Raw genomic sequence first — 24,641 nt, 5'->3', positions numbered from 1 at the left:
TCACGTTAATTTTAACATGGTCATTTGACGCGTTATTGTGGAACTATTGCATGGTATCGCCATGTTGAGAATACCACGTTAACACAGAGTTTTTTTCCCGCAATAGACTGCTATGTGAAGAGTTGAGTTAAGTTAAATTTGCAATGGTTGTCACACGTTTTTGAGAATATGCCCCATTGTTTTAACCAACTATCTGTGTCTCTGTGTAGTTCACATAAATTTCAAATATTAAGGCTCCCAAATACATTTTTGGATATTTTTATTACAAACACACATTGAGTTAGCAAAGCAACACGCAATGCTTAAAAGAGGGGGGATGGAGTAATATTGCCGTCAACATCATTATTTGTTGCTAATACTTTAAACTGCACTAAGACATTGCTGCATGGCTCCATCTTTTTCAACAAGAAAGATTGACAAATCATCTACTGCCGACAAGTCCAATGTGTTTTACTGATTGCACAATGCATTTAATGCAGTCATTGGTACAGTAACATTTCCTATGTCCATTTCTCACGTCTGGTTTGGTGAACACTGCATCCTTCTTTGACTAAATGTTTGCCACAGAAAATGCTCATAGTCAGTTGCATGTGTAAAGGGTTCACCTTTTGCCCATACAAAGCCTAAGATAAACATGTCTCAAGTCCCCAAAAGTTGTATCTTCTTGGCAATCACCCTCCTCAGGGCTCCTTTCACTTCATTGTTCCTTAAACTGTAGATAAGAGGGTGAAGCATAGGAGTCAGAACTGTGTTGATCAAACAGGCTGCCTTGTCCTTCTCCAAAGAAGAACTGGTGGTGGGTGGGATATAGCTGAAGATGGTCGTCATGTAGAACAAGGTCACGACAACCAGGTGGGAGGAGCAAGTGGCGAAGGTTTGGTGCCTCCCTTCAGTGGAACGGATCTTCATAATAGAAGAGATAATAAACAGGTATGAGACCAACACAAAAAGGCAAGGAAAAAACCCCACCAGAACATTTAGAGCATAGATGAGATCCTCATTTATGTTGGCTTTAGAGCATGAGAGCTGGAACATTGGGGGCATATCACAGAAGAAGTGGTTGATGACTCGATATTTGCAAAAGTCCAGTTTTGTCAGAGAAACAATGTGAAGGGCTGAGTAGGTGATACCCATAATATATGAAAAGGAAACCAGTTGAATCTGCAGCTTGACATTCATTCTAACCTTGTATGTCAAAGCATGACAGATAGCCACATAGCGGTCATAAGCCATCATGGCCAGCAGAAAGGACTCAGTTCCCAGAAAACAATGGCTAAAAAACAGCTGGGCAAAGCAGCAAACTGGGGAGATTGTTTTCTCTACTGACAAAATGTTCACTAACATCTGTGGGACTACGGTAGTGGAGGTCCCGAGGTCTACAATAGAAAGGTTGACCAAGAAGAAGTACATTGGGGTATGAAGGCGATGTTCTACAAAGATGAGGCTGATAATGATCATATTTTCTATGAGAGTGAAGAAGTAGACGGCGGAGAACGTCACAAAGAGTATGGTTTGTACCTGTGTATTATTAGAGAGTCCCAGGAGGACAAATTCTGTAGTGTGATTTCTCTGGTCCATCTGCTGAGGATGGTAACTCTGAAAAGTAACAGAAAGGGTCAACGATTAGTGTTTCCCATTACCTTTCATAACAGTGGCATCAATAAGATCAACATATTTGACAACAATATATGTTTGTTGCATCTTGGGTGAGGAGTAACTTTAACTCTATGGTAACCAGGACTGACTCCAGGCTAAATTATTGCAGCACAACAAGAAGTATTTTCATAAAACTGTCAAGATCTCTTCATAATGGAAGGAGTAAATCTCCACACTGAGGTCTACAATCTTTCATCCATGTAGATTTAATGATTTCAGGAACTCTGAAAACTGTTCCTGGTTATGCGTTCCTGTGTGGTTTTGAAATATTTTTGTGCCTTTCATTGTGAAGATTATGAAGACATACATTCTTGATTTTATTAAGGATCAGAACTAATTCAAGTGCACTACCCAACTTCTTAGTTTTTATTTCTCCTTTGAGAAAATAATCTCCCTTGAAGCGCCCCTTGACCATACACCCCAACCAATTGTAGGTGGTGTTCTTTGCTCCTTCCTACTCTGGAAATTGATTTACCCTTGCAATTGAGAGGAGTAGATCTCTGGCCTTTTTCAGGGTGTGAAGGTGTTGGAAAATGTGTGATATCCTGCTTAGGCATTAATGACTCTCTGATGTTACCTGGCTCATAGCAGCTCAGCCAGTGTGAGTGTTCTGAGTGGAATATTGGTGTGATGGAGATGATTGGACTGTGTGGGTGCCTGTGTGACAGAAGAAGATGGGCTGGGCAGCAGGCATACTGCTCCTGAAGGGGCTGTTGTACATGAATGCCATCCTGGAACTAAGACTACTAAACAGTCTTCAAAGTTACTCCTCGGCTACTTGTCCTCCATCACAATAAAATGGCTGTTGACTACAGATAAAACATGCATATTTGTGGGTATTTACAAATTTCTAGGGCATTTCCTTCCTGCAACTCCCACTCTCCACCCACTGGAGGTGATTTACTCAGTGGAAGGCTCCATCTGAATAAATCAATTGATAGGTGCAGATTCAACTGTTTCTGAAATAGAATTGGTTTTGCATTTCCAAATCGGATTGCATGCACATTTAAGTTTGAATATCATGTGCAAAAAACTAGTTTAAGAATACATCAATGCTCTGTTATTGAAACCAGGTTTTTTAATTCTTCCCTGGTAAATAGATAGATTTGTTTGCTGAAACGTGTTGAGTTACCTCAAGACTCCTTGTCAAAGGCAGGTAAACCCATATTTATCAAGCAGCATAACAAATAAACATGCGGCGCAGTGTTTCATGAAGGGGAGACAGCAGAAGGGCACCATTTTCACTCCCTGAACTAATGCAGATATAGAGCAAGGGTGTCATCGGTGTTTGAAATGTATGGTTTGCCCTGGTAAGGGCCCCTTTTTAGTCCAAAAACTATGCTATAAGGTGTTTCCCGCTTTGTATGTGTGCGTTACTATGCAGCACACATGCAAAATAGGAAACTTAGAAGAATTGAAAAATGTCTTCGCATTTTACCACTCTCAAGGATGCGTGGCATTTTGGCACAAATCCCTGTCTACAATCCTTTGTAAATGCACGGGAGAGACTCTGCCCCATCCATGGAATGCCCCTGACGCAAAGTAATGCAAGGCAGTGCATTGTGCAACTTTGCGCTGCTTTGGACTACTATCCATTGCATTGGGTAGTAAATTGCACCTGAACACGTTCCATAAGCCTTGCATCATCACAGTAATGCAAACCTGACAGACTTTGGTGTCTGAACCATCCCTGTCACTCTGCACCTCCAGCTGTGGAAAAGGTGTCGCAGAATGATGAGTCATGTTGGAGAAATGCTGATACCACAATTGTTACTGCAACATGGAATTAATCATGGCATGCCATCATTCTTACAAGACTTGAATTAGCCAATCCCATCCTTAGGCTCTTGCCCACAAATTTGCTGGAGTAAGGATCAGAATAGTAAATTGACTTTGCCCTAGAAAGGTCCTGATGTGGCATTAACATACTGATATTATGGTATTGAGGTATTCAGTGTGTGCTCAGTATGGTTACAGCAAATATTTTTGTTGCCAGCTTATTTGTAGTAAAATAAATTCTTGCCTTAATCATGATGACCTAAAACCTCTATTCCTTCTGTGTCACATCTGATACTTTTAATTATACTTCATTTTACAAGCATTCTATTTTATGCTGCACAGACATCAATGTCCACAAATATAGACCTACTATGGCTGTCCATCCACCTGCCAAATAACATTTTGCTTCTAAGTCAGGTCAGCATCTATCAGATTTTCAGCGCCAGGGTGGCCTTGGTTCTCAAGCAGGAACTAAATTGCTATATAAACTCTCTATATGCCAATCTGTCTCTATACACTCGTGTCACCTTTCCATATCCTATTTGTGGCAGTGTTTGGCTTGTTACATTTCGAGAATCCCAAATGGTTAGTGGATTTTTGGGAGGAAGTAGCTCTCTCAACCATTGCATGAGAAATTTGGTGTAAAATAATCTGCCGGCTCTTCCACCCTGCCATGGCATCGTGGTCCACCAGCTGACCGTATTTACATTTTTTAAAGAAAAGCCTCCAAAAAGGCAAATGTGAACGTAATGTTCCTGCAGCACTGTGAGCCGTCTCCCTGCACGTGGGCGAGATTTTTACATTTTACATTCTGATGATGGTGTGCATTGTTGCCCCACACAGGAATACAGCCAGCAGACATAGCACCAGGTGTTCTTCCCTAATGTAGGTGGGCCTTCTGACAGGGCCACAAGCAGTTATCCTGCAAACAAGCATTTGCAATGCAATCGGTCTCTCCTTTGGGACATTATATGTATCTAGGTATGCAGCACATTAGCCTGGGTGCTGAAACATCTACTGTTCTTTAACATGGAGAGAAAGTAAGCACCAAACTGCGTGACACGCCAGGTATGGGAACACATAAAGAGATAAATATAGCCTTTCAGCAGGAATGGGTATAGTCCAACCTCTGTTTTTAATAAAAAATCAAGGTCTTCGGTGGTCATATCACTGAAAATACAAGATTAAAAAAAATATTAGTGTCTACGGGGGCTCATGGAAGACAATTTCTATGGACTGGAATCAAGAGAATGCTAAAGTGATTCTGGTATTTTACTGACCTCTGCTGGTTGTTTTCTATCAAGACAGTTAAATACAGGCTGTTGAACAGAAAAAAAGTCCCTAAGCGGAAGCAGACAAGTCCTAGGGCTGATCTCCAGCCCCCACAAGGTACATACACCTGTAAGTATATACTAAGTATATAAGTATATACTAAAGTATATACAAGAGGTCTCAAATGCTCGACCTAAAAAGTCTTTCCCAATGGCAGAACTAGCAGCAGCTCCACCATTGTGAAAACCATGAGATCCCAATCTCTGAATGGGGCTAGGGATGCTTGAGATGGGTGGTTGGGACAGCTATCAATTATGGGCACCGTCCCTCTATAGCCCACCTCTGAATGAGGTGCTGAGTCTTTGTACCAGTAGTTGTAGCATGTAGTAGCCAGGAAAGGCTAAGTGGAGGTTGGTTCTTCCGGCATACAATTCAAAATGATAGCCTGCCCGTAAGTGGGGGACTATCAATCTAGCACCTCTGTCTATCCCATTCATGAAAAGGCCAGTGTTGGGAGATTTCAAACTCTTACATACTCATTGAATGCTCCTACTCATGTGGGGCTATTGAAGATGGTTCTTTATGACCTCAGTCCTCCATCCCATCATAGACAACCTAAGCAGAGAGGATGTTTCTTACATTATATGTTCTCTCTACTTGCAGAGCAGTGTATTAATCATTTCTATGTCTTTCAAAATAATTAAGTTAGTTGGTTCTCCCACACTGGTGATGTGCATGAACATAAGAGTTTGGTGGGTGAGCAGCTACATGTAATGTAATTATGACTGCTTTGAGAAGCCATCTGTGACATGACTGACTTTGTGCTGGTGTAGTAAGTTCATGTGATTTTTATTGCATGGAAAGGGCTCATCTGTCTTGTGTAATCCTGGGTGATCTGGTGGCAAGTTGTTCAACTGAAGTCATCATCTGGACCCGTTACCCACTGCTGCTCTGTCATGAAGGCATTTTTGGGCCAGGTGACAGGGCTACCTGAGTGCCTGTCAGCTCAGTGCGGCTTGTCTGCGTAACCGAAAAGCAGAAAGCACTGCTACAGGAGAGGGAAGGGGGTGGGAGCAGGTTAAGGAGGGTAGGTAAGGTATTGTATAATCACTTGTAGAACCATCCACTTTCAAAAACATGAAAGCCACTGAATTTCAGGCTTTACAAACACTGCAGACCAATACTAACATTGTCATTAAGGCCGCTGACAAAGGGGGTGGGATCGTCATCCAGGACACAGTAGCCTATGACGCTGAGTGCAGATGCCTCCTGACTAACCAGACTAACTATGTCCGTCTCAAGGATGATCCCTCATCACATCTCCGTAATGACATTTTAGAGCTGGTGGCTAATGCAGAAACCAATGGCCACAGCACGAAGCAAGAGGCAGATTTCTTAACAACCAAGGAGGGCATAATACCTTACTTTTACACGCTGCCAAAAACTCATAAGAACAGAGTACCGCCCCATCGTTTCAGGCATTGGTTCTTTATTAGAACCTTTGTCGAAATACTGCGATTTCTTTTTGAAACCACTTGTTCAGGCGACCAGCACTTACATTAAGGATACCAAAAGCCTGCTGTTAGTACTATGGGAAATTGTGATTCCCAATGAACCTTCCTTTTTAGTGTCTTTAGATTTCAAAAGCCTGTACACTTGCATCCCACAGGATGACACCATCAGGGTAATAAAAGAAACCCTTGAACAAACACCATGGAAATTCAAGACACCGAGGGATATTGTAGTCGCTTGCGCTACTCTTGCACTCAAGAGAAACTTTTTTGAATACCAAGGTGAGATCTACCTGCAGTCCACTGGCACATCTATGGGCAGCACCTTTGCCCCTAGTGTGGCCGGACTGTACGTGTATGATTTCGAATGCAAGTACGTCCTGTCGCCACTCAACCCGTATGCATCCTATGTAACCTTTTGACAAAGGTACATAGATGATGTCCTTGTCATCTGGAAAGGGACAGAGAACACTCTGCTCGAATTTCTGGATTGGATCAACACATGTGACCCTAACTTGAAGTTCATCCATTGTTATGACAAAGAAGAAATGATTTTTCTGGATGTTACCATCAGCAAGGTGGGGAATCACCTGAAGACCAAAACCTATCACAAACCCGCAGCAAAGAACAACCTATTGCATTTTTCAAGTTTTCATCCCCGTCCACTTAGGGAGAACCTCCCCTTCGGGCAGTATTTGCGCCTGAGACGCAACTGTAGCGAATTGTCAGACTACAGGACACAAGCACAGGATCATACCAACAAACTGCAGAAACGGGGTTACCCTGACCGAATCTTGAAGAAAAGCTGCAAGAGAGCCAGGAACCAGCACAGAGACGCCCTTTTGGAAAATAACCCCAAAACAGGATCGGAAAATGTCCCACTGACGTGTGTAACCACGTATAATTTAGCATCCAACGCTGTGAGCCGTTCCATCAAGAAAAACTGGAAGATTTTGGAAAGTAACAAACACAACTGGGAGAAACCTTTGTTCTCCTATAAACGGGCAAGAAGCTTAAAAGACTCTCTAGTTCACACACGCCCCAAAAACCAAAAGAGAGAGGAGGACCAGACTGTTCTCAATGCCTGGCGGCTCCCCCCAGTTACTGGTCACTTCCCATGTGGGGGCTGTAGTGTGTCCATTTGACCACCGCCACTAAGTCCCTGAGTTTGGAACCCAGTAAACAATGGCTACAATGTACGCACACAAATTGCAATTCAACCAACGTAATATACCTGATCAACTGCCCCTGCGGGCTCAGGTATGTGGGCATGACCACAAGGAAAATTAAAAAAACGCATCTGCGAACACCGCAGTAACATAAGATGTCGCAAGAATACCACCAAACATTTTTTGCAACTGAACCACACCCCCAATGATATCAGGTGGACAATCATCGAACAACCTCAACTGAACACCAGGGCGCAAAATGTGCTCTTCGAGAAGGAGCAACGTTGGATATATCGTTTATCCACGCACCAAACCCGGGCTGAATGACAATATACCATGGGGCTCAGTGATGCGACGTTAATCTTACCTGAATTCCACTTCACCACTGACTAACGCACTGACAAGGGACGGATTGCTATAATCCCCTTCCTTTCTTCATTGAAATCATTGCCCACTCTAGATAGTAGCCACTAGAGTCCCACCACTATTCTTTGGGAACCCTGTGGACATTTTCATACACATGCTGTTTATTAGGTCACTGAGTAGACCTTTATTTGAACATCACACATTGGGTATTTGTTGCTTTAACCAAGATCGCCACCACCAACCTTTTTAACATACTTGGGTCCGTGAAAACAGCTAGCGCACACATTCGCAGGCTCTTCAGTACTGAAGAGACAGACTATGGGCTTTACCAACACCCGAGGGTTGCTTGTTTTCCAAACACTAGCCTCAATAAAGTTTTTAATACAATAATGGGCTCTGTCACTTTAAGACTTGCCTAAATACGTCACGTCGCACGCCTCCCACGTGACCTTAGAGCAGTATTTCATTCAGCGTACTGCGTCTTCACGGCAACATTCGGGCCGCGGACGACCGTATTGTAGGTCTGGTGAGGGATACCCCCTGTATAAAAGTAAGTTTGTTCTTGTGTGTGAGTGCTTCTGATGAGCCGTTACTTCCCAGGCGAGGGCACACCAAATTTACTCAACCACTGTCTTCTCCCTTTACTTTAAGAAGTTACATGTCGAGAAACTCCTCTGCCGCGGAACCCATGACGTGAAGCCATTTCTATCTTCATGTAAGCCGCCCAATTTTACCGGCAATCTTCCATGCTACGGTGCACACACCTTGGTAGAAATGTGTGTAGCGCGAAGGCCTGATCATGCCTTTTTAACTTTCGAGGGAATAGCATGAATTGAGCACGTACTCCGAGTGTGGTGCACTGATTGTTTTCACTCGTGTACCACTTGAGTACGCTCGTAAAAATACAAATTGTACAGTATGGCATGTTACAAGTAACCTCTGGCATGACCAGGTAACAGAGGTTGTCACTAGTGTTACAGGAAATACGAGCACTGGTGAGGGCATGAACGTGATCCACAAATACGGGGTCACTGATGTAAATGCACCTCGACAAACCATACGAGAAATAAGTGTACACCTATGGATGCGTTTATGTTGTGTTTCTTGTCTATTTCGCTTTCAGATTGTGGCCCTTGGAAATCCCGGGAGCGCCCGTTTTGGTAAAACCGTGAGTTTTACCACACACACATACTCCTCAGGTTAGGGTACACCTTAGCGTGCGTATACCGCCGGGGAGTTTTTTGGTCCTAATGAAAGCTTGGCTAAAATAGCAGTCACAAGCAGAAACATGTCGATCACTCTTTCACAGTAAAATCTAGGATACAGTTGGCTCACTGTAAAGGCCAGCACGTGTCTGCTTCACCTGTTTTTAACGATTGGAAGCTGCCCTGTTATTAAAATTATTTCTGGGTGCAGTTTGCCATCTTTTAAAACTGCACCTCCTTTTTTTGCACTATCACACTGCCAAAAAACCCCAGCTCCGCTGTAATTCAGACGTTGTAGCACACCAGGGAGACATTTGGTCTCCCTTGTGGGAACCTGATGATGAAGCATGTCACCAACTAGGTTGGTGAGTGAGGGTTCTTTTAAAAAATAGACGTTTTTTCCATCACACCTACCCCTCTTTTTGTTGTTCCTTTATTTCTACACCAATAGTCACTCTTTTGTTGATGAATAATATTTACTAGGGGAAGAAGAGTGATTTTCTCTACCTTTCTCTCTTGTTGTTTGTTACATATTCACATATAGCACCATCCACCCTATTTAAAGAGGTTGGTGTTATATTTTTTGCTGTTCATCACCACTAGGTGGAACCTGGGGGAGAGAGACACTAATGGAAAAAAATTAGTCCCCTCACAGTATAGGAGATAAATCCTATGGTGTGAGGGTCATTAGTTTTTGCCTTTAAAAAAAAAAAAACATCCTATTTTAGAATCTTGTTTTAAAAAAACAAAAAAATGTTAAATTTTTGACAGGCACATGTTGTGTTTGACTGAGAAGTGCATCAAATATTAACACATTGACAGGAACCGCCATGATGGACATATAGGTCCTCTGAGAGACAGAGTAAATCCATACATGGCACTCTAAATCAGACACTTTTCAGGTCTAAAGTGCTGCGTCCCTTGCCAGCAGCTTGTCAAAGACTGGACACAATCGAGGTGTCTTTAATTTCCTACTTATTTGCATGTCGAAAAGGTGAGTTCTGCCCTGCCATTCACTGAAAATTAAAAAGTGTCTCCTTAAAGAGGTAGGCAGAAAATCTGCAAAGGGAAATAATCATCTTGACATCTTAGCAGTTCTTGACTGCAGTTGGCAGATTAAACATAAGTTTATAAGGAATCAATCAATCAGTCAGTCAGTACTTGCAGAGCGTGGCTTATCACCCGTGAGGGTATCTAGGAGCTGGGTTACTGGGCTAATCAAAGAGCCAGGTCTTGAGTATCTTCCTGGAATCCGTCAGTGAGGGGGATGTCTGGAGGTGGAGGAAGAGTGTGTTCCAGGACTTGGCGGTGAGGTGGAAGAAGGAGCGTCCCCCACTGTGGCTATGGTGAATGTGATGTGTCTGTCCAGGCTGAGGGAGGAGGAGCGAAGGTCTCTGGATTGTTGGTGGAAGTTCAGCTGGTAGTTAATGTAAGGCGGTTCTTGATCCTGGATACTTTGTAGGCATGTGTCAGTGGTCTGAATTGGCACCTTTTGTGGACATGGAGCCAGTGCAGGTTTAAGTGCTGGGTAATGTGGGTCCATTTGGGCAGGTTGAGAATCAGACTGGCTGGTCAGTTCTGTATCGCCTGCAGCCTTCTCATGAGTTTTATGGTGGTACCTGCATACAGTCTGTTGCCGTAGTTCAGTGGTTGGCGATTGGTACTTGCGGGATTGTTTTGCTGATGCTTATGGGGAGCCGATTGTAGATTCTTCACAGAACGTGAGAGTGTAGAAGCAGGCCCAGGAGACTGTGCTGATCTGTCATTTCATGGTGATGTTTCGGGTGTAGTATTTTAGTGTGGGGGCGGGCCACCAGGTGTTGTTCCAGAGAGAGATCAGCACTTTGGTCTTATCTATGTTGAGCTTCAGATAGTTGTCCAGGCTGTGACATTCTTCGTGCAGTTGTGGAAGTTGGTCTTCGTTGTAGTGGGGTCTGCTGAGAGCAAGAGGATGCATTGGGTGTCAGCTGCGTAGGATATGATGCAGATGTTCTGAGCTCTGAAGATGTCTAGTGGTGTAATAAGGATTTTGAAGAGGGTAGGGCTGAGGGATGACCCTTGGTGCATGCCACAAGCGGCTTATGTTGTAAAGTGAATTGGGAGAAGGATTTTCTGCGTGCATCCCATGAGGAATGATGCAATCCAACTGAATGCATCTCCTCGGATTCCATTTTTGTGAAGTCTCTTGATGAGTGTGTGGTGGGAAAAGGTGTTGAAGGCTGTCTAGAGGCCGATGGTAGCCGATCCACCCCTATCAAGTAACCCTGGGCGTAGTCTGCATAGTAGCGCTACACGTAGCTACGTGAAGTGCACTTCGCACTAGGCGAGCTACGCGTAGCTATACGAACTGCGTAGTGCACTGTGCAAAATGCTGTTCGCACTGATTGCACAGTTCCGGATGCATGTCCGCACTGTGCAATCATTGCAAACCGCATCTTGCACAGTGTAAGCAGTCATTTTCTGCCGCTCGAGTAGATTTGCACTCGAGTGGCAGCTTTCTCAACGGGGACTGGTAGTTTCTCATCGCGAGCAGTCGCGCGCATACACGACCACTCGCAATGAAAAACCTGACCTTCCCGCATTGAGAATCTCGCCGGGAGGTTTATTTTCCATGCTCACGATCGGCAACTTGATGTTGCTGATCGTGAACGAGGAAAAAATCTCGCCGGGATGTTATTTTGCTCGCAACCGGTCGCCAACTTGACGTTGAGGACCGCGAGCAATCAAAAATTCCCGCTACGCGTTTTAGCACTGTGCTACGTGCAATTCGCGTAGTGCGTAGTTGCGCAAACAACGCGAACTACGCATAGTCCTATGCCCAGGGTTACAGTCGAGTATGGTGCTGATGTCATCTGTGGCGGCGATCAGGGTAGTCTCAGTGTTGTGATTGGCTCATAAACCTGATTGGGAGGGGTCTATCAGGTTTTTTATCATGAGGTGTTTTGTGAGCCTATAGTTGATGGCCTTTTTCAGGACTTTGGTGGGAAACAGGAGCAGTGAGATTGGGCGGTAGTTCTGGAGATCACTGGGTTCTGAGGAGGGTTTCATGAGGAGAGGTCTGACCTCAGCATGTTTCCATGCATTGGGAAAGGTGGCTTTGGCGATGGATGCGTTGAGGATGGTGGTTAGTTGGTGGCTGAACTCATCGCTTCCTAGGTTGAAGAGGCAGTGGGGGCATGGGTCGGTGGGTGCTCCTGAGTGAATGGAGTTCATCTTGACTGTGGTGTCTGGTATGTTGAGCTGTTCCCATGCGGTGAGATGTTAGTCTGGGGAGGCTTCCATAGGAGTGGGGAGGCTGAGGAAGTCAGAGGGTTGAAGGTCAAAGTTCCTGTATATGGTGGATATCTTGTGGTGGAAGTGATTTGCTAGAGCGTCACAGAGTTCCTGTGAGGGAGGGATTGTCTTCTCCATGGCTTCTGGGTAGGAGAAATCTCTGAAGATGGTGAAGTGTTCCTTGGTGTTGTTAGCGCTAGCTTTGATGAGGTCTGCAAGGGTGTCCTTTTTCATGTCTTTGAGTTGATGGTGGTATTTGTTGAGGGCTAATTTGAAGGTGGCTTGGTCTGCATCATCTCAGCTGGTGCACAATCCTATTTCTAGTTGTCTGCAGCTGCGTTTCATTTTGCTGAGTTCTGGAGTGTACGAGCTGACTTGTTTGGTGGATCTGCGAATTTTGACTGGTTTGATGAGGGCAATTCGGTCGGCTGTGTTGGTTATCGTGGTGTTGAAGTTCTCGACTGCCTGTTTCAGGTTGGTTACACTGTCGGGCTGGTTGGTGTTGGGGGTGTCCATCCATTGGTTTTGTGACACTTTTCTCCAGCTGTAAAACGAGGTGTTGCATGGGTTGTGAGTGGTGCGTAGTGGTCCTGCGATGGTGAAGTGGAAGATGGGGTCCAGGTGAGTGCCGTAGTGTGGCTGTATTAGACTTTGTTGCCTGACATAAAAATAGTGTCTAGTGTGTGTCCTGCTGTGTGTGTGGGGTCTGTGACTAACTGGGGTGTTGTCCATTTGTTCCAGGAGGTTGGCGGACTCCGTGTCTATGGGGTCGTCCAAGTGGAAGCTGAGGTCTCTAAGGAAGATGTAGTGCTTGGATTCGATGACAAGTGAGACGATGAAGTCAGTGATGGTGTCTCAGAGGCTTGTCCGTGGTCCTCGGGATCTGTAGGCGATGGTGCCTTTGATGGTTGGTTTGTCATTGGTGTGGAGTAGGGGTGGGCGGAATTTGCGAAAGTGACTTTCGCAAATTATCGCGAAAATGTTAAAAATCTCCGCAAACACGGAACCTGAATTTTTCAACTCCACACTAGGCCTGGGCTAAATTTGTGGAGTGGAGTTTGTGGGGCTGAATGCGGAAATTTTGACATTTTCGCGCTCTCCGCGGAACGAGAAATTGTCAAATTATCGCAATTTCCACGAGCGGAACGGAAATTTAGCCCAGGCCTAGTGTGGAGTTGAAAAATTCAGGAGTTTCATGATTGGTGTGGTTTCGTCTTTAGAGGAGTTGCAGGGGATTGATTTTTTGTGGATGATGGCAATGCCACCTCCATCTTTGTTGGTGCAATCCTGGTGTTTCATCTTGTAGCCATTGGGTGTCGGGTGGTGATGTCGGGTGCTGAGGAGGGGTTGAGCCATGTCTCTGTATGAAGGTCACATCAGGGATGAGGGTGGAAATGGTGTCCCAGACTTCAATACATGTTTGCAGAGTGATCTGGTGTTGATCGGAATGCCCCGGAGTGGTTCCGGAGTGGTGTTGGTCGATGGGGTGCCTCTTAATATCAAACTATTTCCTAGCAATGGTCAAATTACCCTTATCTCAATTAGATTAAAAATGGCCCAAAGATCCTTCAGAACTACAGCAAAACAAAAAAATATATACAAAAGCATGAATCTAGGACAACACATTGATAACCATTTGCAAAAAAGAAATTCATTGGTGAAAATGGATTAACAAGGGTATCCTTTATTCAGGCCAGCTCGTTTGAAGTCATTTGTTAAAAACCTTCAAAGAGATAAATAATTTCTTGTTCTTACTTCCAATTAAACATTGGTACTACTTAAATCTTAAAACCGTTCTGTACACAAGGTTGCCAGATTTAAATGTCCACTCTTCACCGTGTACTTCTTTTTTTAATGCCATGTTTTCCTCAATCTGGAACTCAAATGAAATCTGTCACTTTTGGAACCTGATGTGTCAAAAAGCAATGACATCATTTTTAAACATTGGGAAAAAAAACTCACACCAAATCTCTAATCCCATAAATTATTGCGTATTCTTATTTCTACCAAAAACCAAAGCCCCGGCTTCAATTTAATCTCCTTTGTCAGAAAATGTTCATAAGATTCTACAAGACATCACTCATACTTCATAGGATTATCTTTGAAAGCAATTAATTCATCCCTTTGAAAATGGCATCACCCAGATGCTAGGTATCTTCATAATGTATTCAATTCCCCCAGCGTAATGTCAGCTGGACAGAAATTAATTAATGTTTACAATTAATAACTAAGAGCAAATTTACCACCAATTGCCATCATTGTCAATGATCTCTCTCATCTTGATAAATTAGATTATAACATCAAGCTGCAGATCATCATCACCATAAGAACGATCTTATAACTTCAAAATGTAAATGTTCTTTTGTAGTGACTTGTCAATTTTTGTAAATTCACAAAACTAAGAATATTTCAAATTATATGAATATCACAAATGGAGGTCAAATGTTAAAAAGCGTACAAAACATGGTATGCAATAGCATGGTAATGCAACACAGAACAAAAAGAAACTCGAAGACTCTGTCTCCAAACACTCTGAACCACTTGTATTTGGTTTAAAAAAAAAATCTTTTTATTACATTTCGTAAGGCAATAAAATATTACCAAGCAGTGCAACATAATCATGGGCCATGAAGGTGCCTGATATCATTTGAGCCCTACAGGAGGCATATGTATAGTGAAAATCAACAATGCATTGGTTAAGCGGGAAAAGTACATTGACAAGCTCATTGATCACAGACCTAAATGGCCCTGGGTCCACCTGGGCCACTCCCCCAACCCTCTAAATGGTTGCCATTGGGACAAACCTTTTCATGGGCAACCTCTACCCAGGTATATCAAAAATTATCCTGGACAGTGGAACCTTTCCGAAAATCTGAAACACAGCAAAATACCAATGCAGTTACTATTGTGAAGTGTTTAACCAACATTCAAAAGCACATGCGATATGAGATTATTACCTGATATGGAACAGTACTATGCCAAATGGAAAATTGCATTCCTCTTGCCTAATCTGAGTTATTTTGTACAGTTTGCAAATGTTTACAGTTGGACCAGTGACCCTCTCTTCAGGGTCATCCCCAAACCTGTTGCTTTCACCTGTCCTGTTTTGCTGAATTTGTTTTTGTTGGCTGTAGGACTCTGCACACTTTACCACTGCTAACCAGTGCTAAAGTGCTTGAGCTCACATCAGTAAATATGGCAAAATTGCCTTATAACCTATTGGCATTTTAATTTACTGTCAAGTCCTGAGTAAAGTGGTTTACCTTGTACCAGGAACTGGTAAATTAAATGCTACTAGTGGATCTGCAGCACTTAATGTGCCACCCACTTAAGTAGCTCTTTAGAAACATGCTTTAGGCCTTCCATTGCAGCTTATATGTGCAGTTTTAAACTGCCATTTCAACCTGGCAATTAAACCTTTTGCCAAGCCTTAACCTTTCTTTTTAATACACATAACTCACCCCTAGGGTATGTCCTAAATAGCCTTTAGGGCAGGCTGCATTGTATTTAAAACGATGGATATGTACTTTTAAGTTGTATATGTCCTGGTAGTAAAACAATCTCAAGCCCTACCTCTCCTATAGGATTATGTGTGGTTACACTATTACATTTAATAAGTGATAACTTTTCATTGGGAGCAGGTAGGAAATGCATGTTTGGTGTCTGAAGACTTGTAATAAAAAAGCGTCTTTAATGATAAAGTCGTATTTTAATTCACAATTTGAAAGCGCCACTTTTAGAAAGTTTACATTTTCTTTCCCTAACCATTTGGAACTTGCAGCTCATTCCTGGGTCACATGACTATGTGTAGTTGGTTCTTTGTGTGTTCCTCACAGACACCCATACAATAGAGGGTCTGAGTGTTGGTAGAATCGTCCATCCTCACTTGATGAGGGGGCAGAGCTGTCACCTGTCATACCTGTACTTCAGAGACACTGTCGCAGCTCACATACAAAGGACTTCACACTATCCTATTGTACACACAGACAAATTGGGACCAGGACAGGGAGGCAGAACATTCTAGACACATCTGTAGGGGGAAGCCTCCACAAGTTTCTTTCACTTCAAAGTGTGTACCAGATATAACAAGCATTTGCAATGCAAATAGGTCTCGCATTTGTGAGTTAGAGCTATTGACATTGTAAATGGCAATGTTTTTTACTTACACGTTTTATTTTTGGAGTGAATGTATGTAGTGTGCAAAATCCCTTGGAAAGGTCCTGCACTTCGTAGTAAATATATTGAAAAAGATGCAAAGTGTGGATTGTGTCAACATTTGCTTGGCACGTACTTCATGGGTGAGGTGTCGCCACACATGCACACCGTGGTGCTTTCCTAATGCGAAACTCATTAATAAAAGTAGTGCTTCCAGACTAACCAACGCGATTGGGATCGGAGCATGTGAATCCGAATCCCGGCTTCTCTTTCATTTTCTCGACTATTTGACTCACTCTCCTGCGTCTTGGTTATCCCCCAAACACTGGGAGTCAATGAAGTTTGCCTTGGGGGCGGCGGGCAGGAGGGCTTAGGGGGTACATGAAAATCTATTCATTGCCTAGTTGTCAAAGGTCGCCTGGTACTATTTGTTAAAAGTGTGAAAATTTCATTAAGATTTTAAGAGTACTTTACTTGCATCTATGAGAAAATCAACAATATCTAAACAAAATGCCAGAATGCGTGTCAGTTTTCACAGTGTTTTAGACAGTACTGGTTGCTTAGTTTCATTGCATTAATTTTAGTATTTACTCTTTTGCACAGCATCCAAAGTAGGTCACCTAACCCAAAAGCCCTGAGTTGTTAAATGACCGATAGAAGGGAATGTTTTACAGTTGAGCAAATGTGTCCAAATGTAATTTTGGCAGTGCCATGGAATGATCAGCCAATGAGGTACTCGATGAGCAGGTATTTAACTACACATTCAAAACGTACGGTATTGTGACTGTTGTTTGTTTGTACACAACCACCTCTCTGAATGTGTTTATTAACACAGAGCTTTATCTACCAGACAGTGCTCACAGAGGTGCGACTAAAGCACAGAACAAAATGTATTCATTTATCCTGAGTGTGAAGGCACCCGGAAGGCTTAGGTGCCCGCCCGGAGAGGCTAGGGATCCCAGTGCTTCTACAGACTCTGTCGTGCTCCTCTGCACCAGCAGGGCACAGCTCAGAATCTGCCGCTTCTGCTAATAATAAGTGAGGGGAATGAGGTTGGGGCATGCAGGAGTTGCCGGCAGATTTCCAGGTTATTGAAAGTGATGATTATGACGTGAGGCAATGGAGAATGACTTTGTCTGTTTGTCTGCACCAGTCTATTTCTCTACCATCTAACGGGCTCACTGTCATGTATCCATTCATCTCTCTTTGTTAGAGGTGCGCGAGCCAATATATTAATTAACAGGTAGAGCCAACCGGAGACGAGCAAAGCGTATATGAGCCAGTGGGCGAGTCGTGAAAATGATCGGCATGTTAATCATACAGTAAACATGATGTAAATGTGTGATAATGTCTCTTCAGAATTCAAAAAAGTGCATTTCTTTAGCGCGTCACCTCAGTACACAAGATTATAGCACTGAATTGAAATGATGTTATTAAAAGTGCTCGTTTTAAGCATGAGTTAAAACACTTCTGCTCCTCCCGCCCGACAACAATGCCATTTGTGAACTAAGAGGCGTCAGTTGCCATGCATACCCCGAATGTTGCCTAGAGTCTTACTATATTTAGAGTAACATTAAAATCTGTTCTTTAAACACGAGAAGTTTTTGTACAGCACGCATCTTGAACTCGCATATTTCAAGGTGGCAATAATAAAGATGAAAACGGAAGTGCCGGTAGGCAAAAAAATATGAACGGGGGGGGGGGCGGGGAAGGGTGAGAAGTCACAGACTGAGGGAGGGGACGATGGGGTGGGGAGACAGAAAAGAAAATAGTGTTAGGAGTAAAGGGGCAAATAGCCGTGGAAGTATACAAATGATGAATGAGAAGGGACTAACAAGCCTCAAACCAATCGGAAGGCAGCATTTAAGACAAAAGCCAATGGGCAGAGAGTGGGCGGAGCTTCCAAAAAGCTTCCACACTACAGTATATACTGCATGTCTCACAAAGCGATGGCTACGCATTCGCGCTGCAATGCTAGGTGAGACCTAAAAAGGAGACCTTCAGACCAACTCTTCAGCACACCCTTGGACCTGTGGATAGTAGAAGAATGTCTTCCCTGCTGCCAGAGGACTAACCTGCTGCTTGAATCCTGCCTGCTGTTGTGGAAGGAAGACTGAACATGAACTCTTCATCCAAGGCTGAAATGACTCAAAGGGTCAGCTGACTAACATCCTGTTCTGAGCTACAGGGGCACAACAAGCTCCAAAGGCCTCCCTGCAACTTCCTAGATGGCCTGCTGTACAGGACCTGCCTGGACCTGCAACTGGATCTGTCTGAGACCTGCTGGCTTCTGCTGAAGTGAGTTCCTGAACCCCCAATATATGCCCCGCAGGTCCTGGACCCTTGGTGTATTATCAGTTGAGCTCCTCCTAAGAGAAAAGGAGACAGCCTGAAGCTTTGTGCTGTTTGTGACTGTGAATGGGCCGTATGTGCTAAGATGTTGCCGCCCGTGCCAAAAGCAAACACAAATCTCTAGTCGAGCTGACAACAGTGATGACTAATGGCCAATGCGAAGCTCCAGCATGATCATCAGCAACACCTGACAAGATCTTTGTGCTACAGTAATGAATATCCATGATCCAAAGTCCACTCTTTGCCCTACAGCCACAACCATCCCCAACGCTCTACCTGATCAGATAACCACGAGTGGTGCTTTGTTCTTTTAGACAATATACTAACCTTAAATCTTTGAAATTGTATATCTCTGATGCGATTTATGTCATTTGGTGTCAAATAATTTATGAAATTTTACATTCTTTTTTTTAATTGGTGTGAGATATTTGTTGTGTCTTGGTTTTACTTTATTACTGCTTATGTCCAACATATATACTTTACACTTTACTTTATTGCCTCTATGTTAAGCTTAGCTGCTTTTGCACCAAGCTATCAGGGGTTTAAGACCAGGTTAATTTAATGGCTTTTGTGGTTCACCCTGACAAGGATTGTGGCTATTGCTCGAGAAGGGCTTACACCCTCTTTAACATACAACCCTATTTCTCACATTGCCGTACATGATCCTACTGATCATAAACAACACAAAGAGAAGCAGAGTGGCAGTCGAAGTAAAGTGCAACAATAACTTTCAGTGCTCAGGCAGTGAGCTCATCTTACACTTTAGATCTGAGTGGTAAGTGTTCCTTAAATTTGAAAATATTGCATCCTTGTGACCATTAAGGTCAAGGCTAACTCCTCACTTAGGGAGGACCAGGCTTGATGAAGGAGACAGACCGCAGCCTGCCACACAGACAATGGCAATCAAGACCTCTGGCACACAAGAAGCACACAAACAACACAGATCTTTCCCAACCTGATTATCACCGAGGTCAACAGGGGCTGTCTCTCCATATAAAGAGTAGAGGCAATTAAACAAAAAGCAGAAATTTGGGTGCAGTGAGAGTGTATGCTCACCAGGCAGAGCCACCACTCAGCTCTCTTGAACTTGTAGTTGTAACTTCTTGAGGCAACTGTCTTCCAATCTCTGGTGAGGCACAGAAAGAGGTGCTAAGTGTTATGTCTTCATCTCTGGCCCCCTTATGCAGACCGTGACCCTCCTTTCAGACAGAGCCAGCAGTAAGGCGGTCTCTTGGAGCTTCAGCGGTGGCTCCACGTTGGTTTCCAGTGTGTGGTGACAGAATATCATGGCCTAAATATTGTCTGACAAAAATTTGTCTTCTAAATATTGTTCACAAAAGTCAGGTCATTGGGGTGGAGGAGATAGCAGTGGGGTTCCTTTTCTTGAATACATGGCAGATTGGCCACACTCACTGTGTGCTGTATAGCTGTGTTTGTTGCCGCAGTTGTTTCCAACCAACCTGAAGGTGCACAGGGCTATGTTCCCACAGGGATGGTCATGATGATTGTTTGCCACGGTCAGATGCACTCATGGCTATGAGGTAAAAAGCATAAAAGTGCATGTGGAGCCAAACAACTAGCCGAAAGGCTCGTACTCTTACTTTACTACCTCAGCGCATTGTTGGAGGAAGAAAGCAACAATACTGAAGTTGAAATGAGTGCTTCTCCTTGCTGGCTATGTGAACCTGTTAGATTATTGAGGAAGCTGAATGCGCCCACACCAGTAGCATCCTATGTAAGTGAGTGTGTCACGGGGTGTGATGGCGTTATTGGTTTGGCTGACTGTTTGGATCAACATGCATTAGCAGCAGGACTAGGTCAAAGTAAAGGAGATTGTGGAAATATGTTTTACTTGACGGTGAATTTGACTCAACACCAAAGTTACATGTCTGGGTACACTGGAGTATGATGAAGAAAGATTTAAAAAGAGAATATTATGCTCTCCACTCAGCTGCCAGGTGATCACAACTCTACAACTCATGAGCTCACCAGGTTAATCAACTATTTATATCAAGGGTTAAATATAACTATGATATACAATTAGGCAAAATAATAGTTAGTGGCAAACTTTTCAAAGCCGCCCAATGTCACTGATACTATTTGCATCATTTAAAGAAGTCCCTTGTGGTTTTGATCCATAATTTGTAGAACATTGCACCTCCAATAATTGGTATCACTTATGTCAAATTGTATTGAGGTGAAATTGTATTTTTTCAAAGGCTTAAAGTCAAATTATTCAAGCATCTTTTGTTACCACTGAACAGTTTGCGTTACATTGCACCTTTTGTGCGGATTTTTAGCACTGGGTGTTTGTCCTGCGCTGTAAAATCAGGGTGAACAGCACCAGGCGAATTGAAAGAGGGCGCTGCATATTTAAGCTGCTCAAGGAGATTTTCTACTCGAGTGGCAGCTTTGTCAACACAAACGGAAGGTTTCTTAACATGAGTGATAGTGGCCATCCGCACTGTATGCTTTTTCTGATAACATCAAAATTAGGCTTTCAAGTTTTAACTGAGCAAATATAATATTCACAAAGCACAACTTGAAGAGACTCAAAATGCAGTGAAAGAGGCATTTATCAGGTTCAATTAAGTCTAGGCCAGGGCTTTAAGTGGCGCGGGTCTCGCCGGAGCTGAGCACTGGCAGTTTTTCATGGGGGGACTCGAAACGGGTCTCTATTTGGCTCTGTTTTGTGCCCTGGCACAGGTGGTCCGTTTTTCTCCGGACTGCAGTGACAGCAGGCACATCAATATGTGCGTGCTCACTCCTTACTGGTGGAGAAGATACGGCATGATGTCATGCCAGGTGAGCATTGTAGGGGAAGGGAAATCCTTTAAAGAGTAATTTTCTCTCTGGATTTCTCTTCTCTTTTTGAAACTCAGGAGCAGCAACATTGTTGTGGTGTCACCAGGGCTTTAAGTTGAAGCTCTTTCAATAATATATACAAGCCATAGTTGCTGCTTATTTATCTTATGCAACTATCAATCATTGACAAAGCTAATAGTTGTAGGTATGAGGTTACTTGTTTATCATGTATCTGGATGCAATGACAGAAACAGTAAAATACAAGTTGGGCGGCACACTATGCTAAGCACAGATTTTTAGCTTACGTGTTTAAGCCACACCCTTAATTACTTTGACCATGCCCCTTTGAGAGACCCCTCCCCATTTGTTATCCCACTTAAAGCCCTTGTCTAGGCCATGTTTATTTATGTGTGTCAGAAGAAAAAAAGAGTTGCAATCATTGAAATTGAAAATGTCACGTGGCCACAGTTACTGTCTTGGGATATCTGCTTCCTGCTTCAGAAAACGCAGTGCTCTACCTCCGGAAGTAAAATGAGACTGGAGTCGGATTGCTCTAGCCTGCTGCACCCCAGGAGACCCTACTATGGCTGCAGCTCCCACCTGTACTCACACTGATTGCTCCCGTTTGCACAAAATGTTTCTGGTTCTGTTTCTGATTTAGCATCACGGGTCCTTCTGCAAGACCTTATGAGTATTCCCCCCAACACGTCTTGTGTAATATATCCAATCAACTCACATGAGAATTCTACTGAAATTTACTTACCATGAAGTTTATAAAATATATTTCAAAATTCAACAATTTGTATCCGAGTTAATCTGCAGGCATTAATGCCGCTTATTTCCTTTATTTTTATAAAGGGTATTCATATTGAATATTCTATTGTTTCTTGTGCTATGGGAATGTTGTAATCTTGGATATCATTTCTCTGCTGCATTGAGTACTCACACTTTGTGCTTAGTTGTTGCGGTTCATTTGTGTTCATACAGTCACCATCTTCCCAAGTGCGGGCAGCATCACAAAGACTCAGATTTCCCAAGCATATCAAAGCCAACAAAATGTGTTGGGAGCTCGAACTCAGGGTTAACTTACAATACCATTGAGTATGTATTCTGTTTGTTTTAGTGCACTAACCTCGGACATCATTACCTCATGACAGTAAGAGTGTTGTCTCCTGTACTAGAATCCCAACTTGCAAATAGAGTATAAGTATTGTAATCAACAACAAACGTAGGGGCAAATTCTCAAGAACGTGTAATAACCATCGCAAAAGTAATTTAACACAACCTTCAACATCGCAGTCTATCGTGGAAAATTCACGCCATGTTAACCAAGTATTCACAACACGGTGGTACCAATCGATAGTCTCCAGAGAACGCATCAAATGGCCGTGTTAAAATCAACGCCACGCCGCAAAAATGCGAAACACGAATGCAAAAAGAGCTGCGATGAGGCCAATCGTGATACAAAAAGCTGCAAAAACCAGCGGCAGGCCTGCAAATCCCACGCGTCTGGCAGGAAAATGCACTATCACAGCTACAAAAACAACACACCAGAAACAATCCAAAGTGCGTAGCAACATGGATGCACCCTGACCAAGTGCAGAGGACAACGCGACCCCCACAAGCCCCACAGACCACCAGCAAGGAACAATGGGGTCGGGGAAGGCCAAGGAGAAGAGGGAGAGGAAGACGGGGTGCAGTCTGCAGGAAAATAAGATCAGCGTCACGGAGGTGAGAGAACACTACCAGCAACTGACCCACAATCAGACTACCTTGAATGCAGCCAGAGTGTTGAGGAGGACAATGGAGGAGGCCAAGATGCGCTGGCATGACGTGAAAACCTAAACCAGGCACAAAGCCGCTGCCAACAGGAAGGCAGCTACAGCGACAGGAGGTGGGAGTCCTGCGCCACAGGAGGAGCTGGAGGAAATGGAGGCCAGTCATCAGTGTGGAGACGGTGCAAGGAGGTGGGAGTACGGACACAGCTCAAGAGGACCTGGCACAACAACAACAGGGTGAGTAGCGACCAGGGACTGGGGGGACGGGGGAGATGGGCACAATAGCGCACATGCACAATTAAGTATAGCACACTTCACACCCACAATGACCCAGGATCATGTCCCTCATCCCCGTGGCACACTGCAGCACACACACATAGCAATCGCAGCACATCCCATGACAATGTGGCACAAAGTGCAACACCGACACTGCAGAACAGAGGACACAACTGGGTACGCTAAAGCGCAGAAACAGGCCAATCACATTTGACAGAGCAGGGAACTGTGAAATGCATATGTACAGGTGCAACCTCACATCTGTCATGTAGTCCAAATGGTTACTGTCCTCCCTCAAATTGCCAGCACCCCCCAAAAAAGTCACAATGTACATTGTCACACAGTCTTCATGTCAACAAGAACAATGTGCCAACATGAATGTCAACACAATGTCAACATGCATCTCCCCTTCACATTGCAGAGGGACACAAAACACCTCCTGCAGGTCAGACCAGACAACCCATCAGTGATGCCGGAGATGACCACCACACCTTCAACAACGACGCCCTACAGCAGCTCATGGACATCTCAGGCAGCCCACCCCCAGGAGCAGGGCAGCCAAGCTACACAGAGGAAACCCCAGCCCCTGCATAGACCACACAGCAGGAAGCAGCGGCCACCACGGCAGGCTCCCAACACTTCACAGAGGCACACATCGCATTCCAATGCCAGGTGTCAGAATGCCAAAAGGAGGTGGCCGAACAGGTGTGGGTGGGGTCAGAGCTCATGGAAGCCAAACTACATCACATACGGGGTGTTGAAGTCCCATCACGGACCACCTACACCCCACAAAGGAGACCCAAACTGTGACAGAGACACATGAATGTGTACATTTCCTGTACTGAACTATGCCCAGAGCCCTGTAAATACCATCCACACACCCATGCTGGTCCTCCGTATGACGGCCCAGTACACCCCTCTTATGTATCGAGTGGTTGGAGCTGGTCCTGGCGGTGGTGGCGTGTGCCTCCTGTGGTGATGCGATGTCCGGGCCGGTCAGGACTCGATTTGATGTGTGAGTCCTCATCGATGTCGAAGGTAAAT

At 44.0% G+C, this 24,641-nt stretch overlaps 1 protein-coding gene across 1 annotated transcript in view; it reads right to left on the bottom strand.

Annotated features, from left to right (window-relative positions):
• Positions 1 to 319: 319 nt before the first annotated feature.
• Positions 320 to 24,641, bottom strand: part of LOC146796908 (olfactory receptor 8U9-like) — a 47,014-nt gene continuing 22,692 nt past the window's right edge. The window contains exons 2-3 of the mRNA XM_085630259.1: positions 1,519 to 1,596; positions 320 to 903 (exon numbers count right to left, since the gene is read on the bottom strand). Coding sequence (XP_085486385.1) covers positions 640 to 903; positions 1,519 to 1,596 — 342 coding nt within the window. The 3' untranslated portion in view covers positions 320 to 639. The remainder of the gene's footprint in view (positions 904 to 1,518; positions 1,597 to 24,641) is intronic.

This window comes from Triturus cristatus, chromosome 10, assembly GCF_964204655.1.
Source record: "Triturus cristatus chromosome 10, aTriCri1.1, whole genome shotgun sequence".
NCBI lineage: Eukaryota > Metazoa > Chordata > Amphibia > Caudata > Salamandridae > Triturus > Triturus cristatus.
Note: the sequence above shows the minus strand (reverse complement) of the source record. Positions and strands in the feature narration are given on the sequence as shown.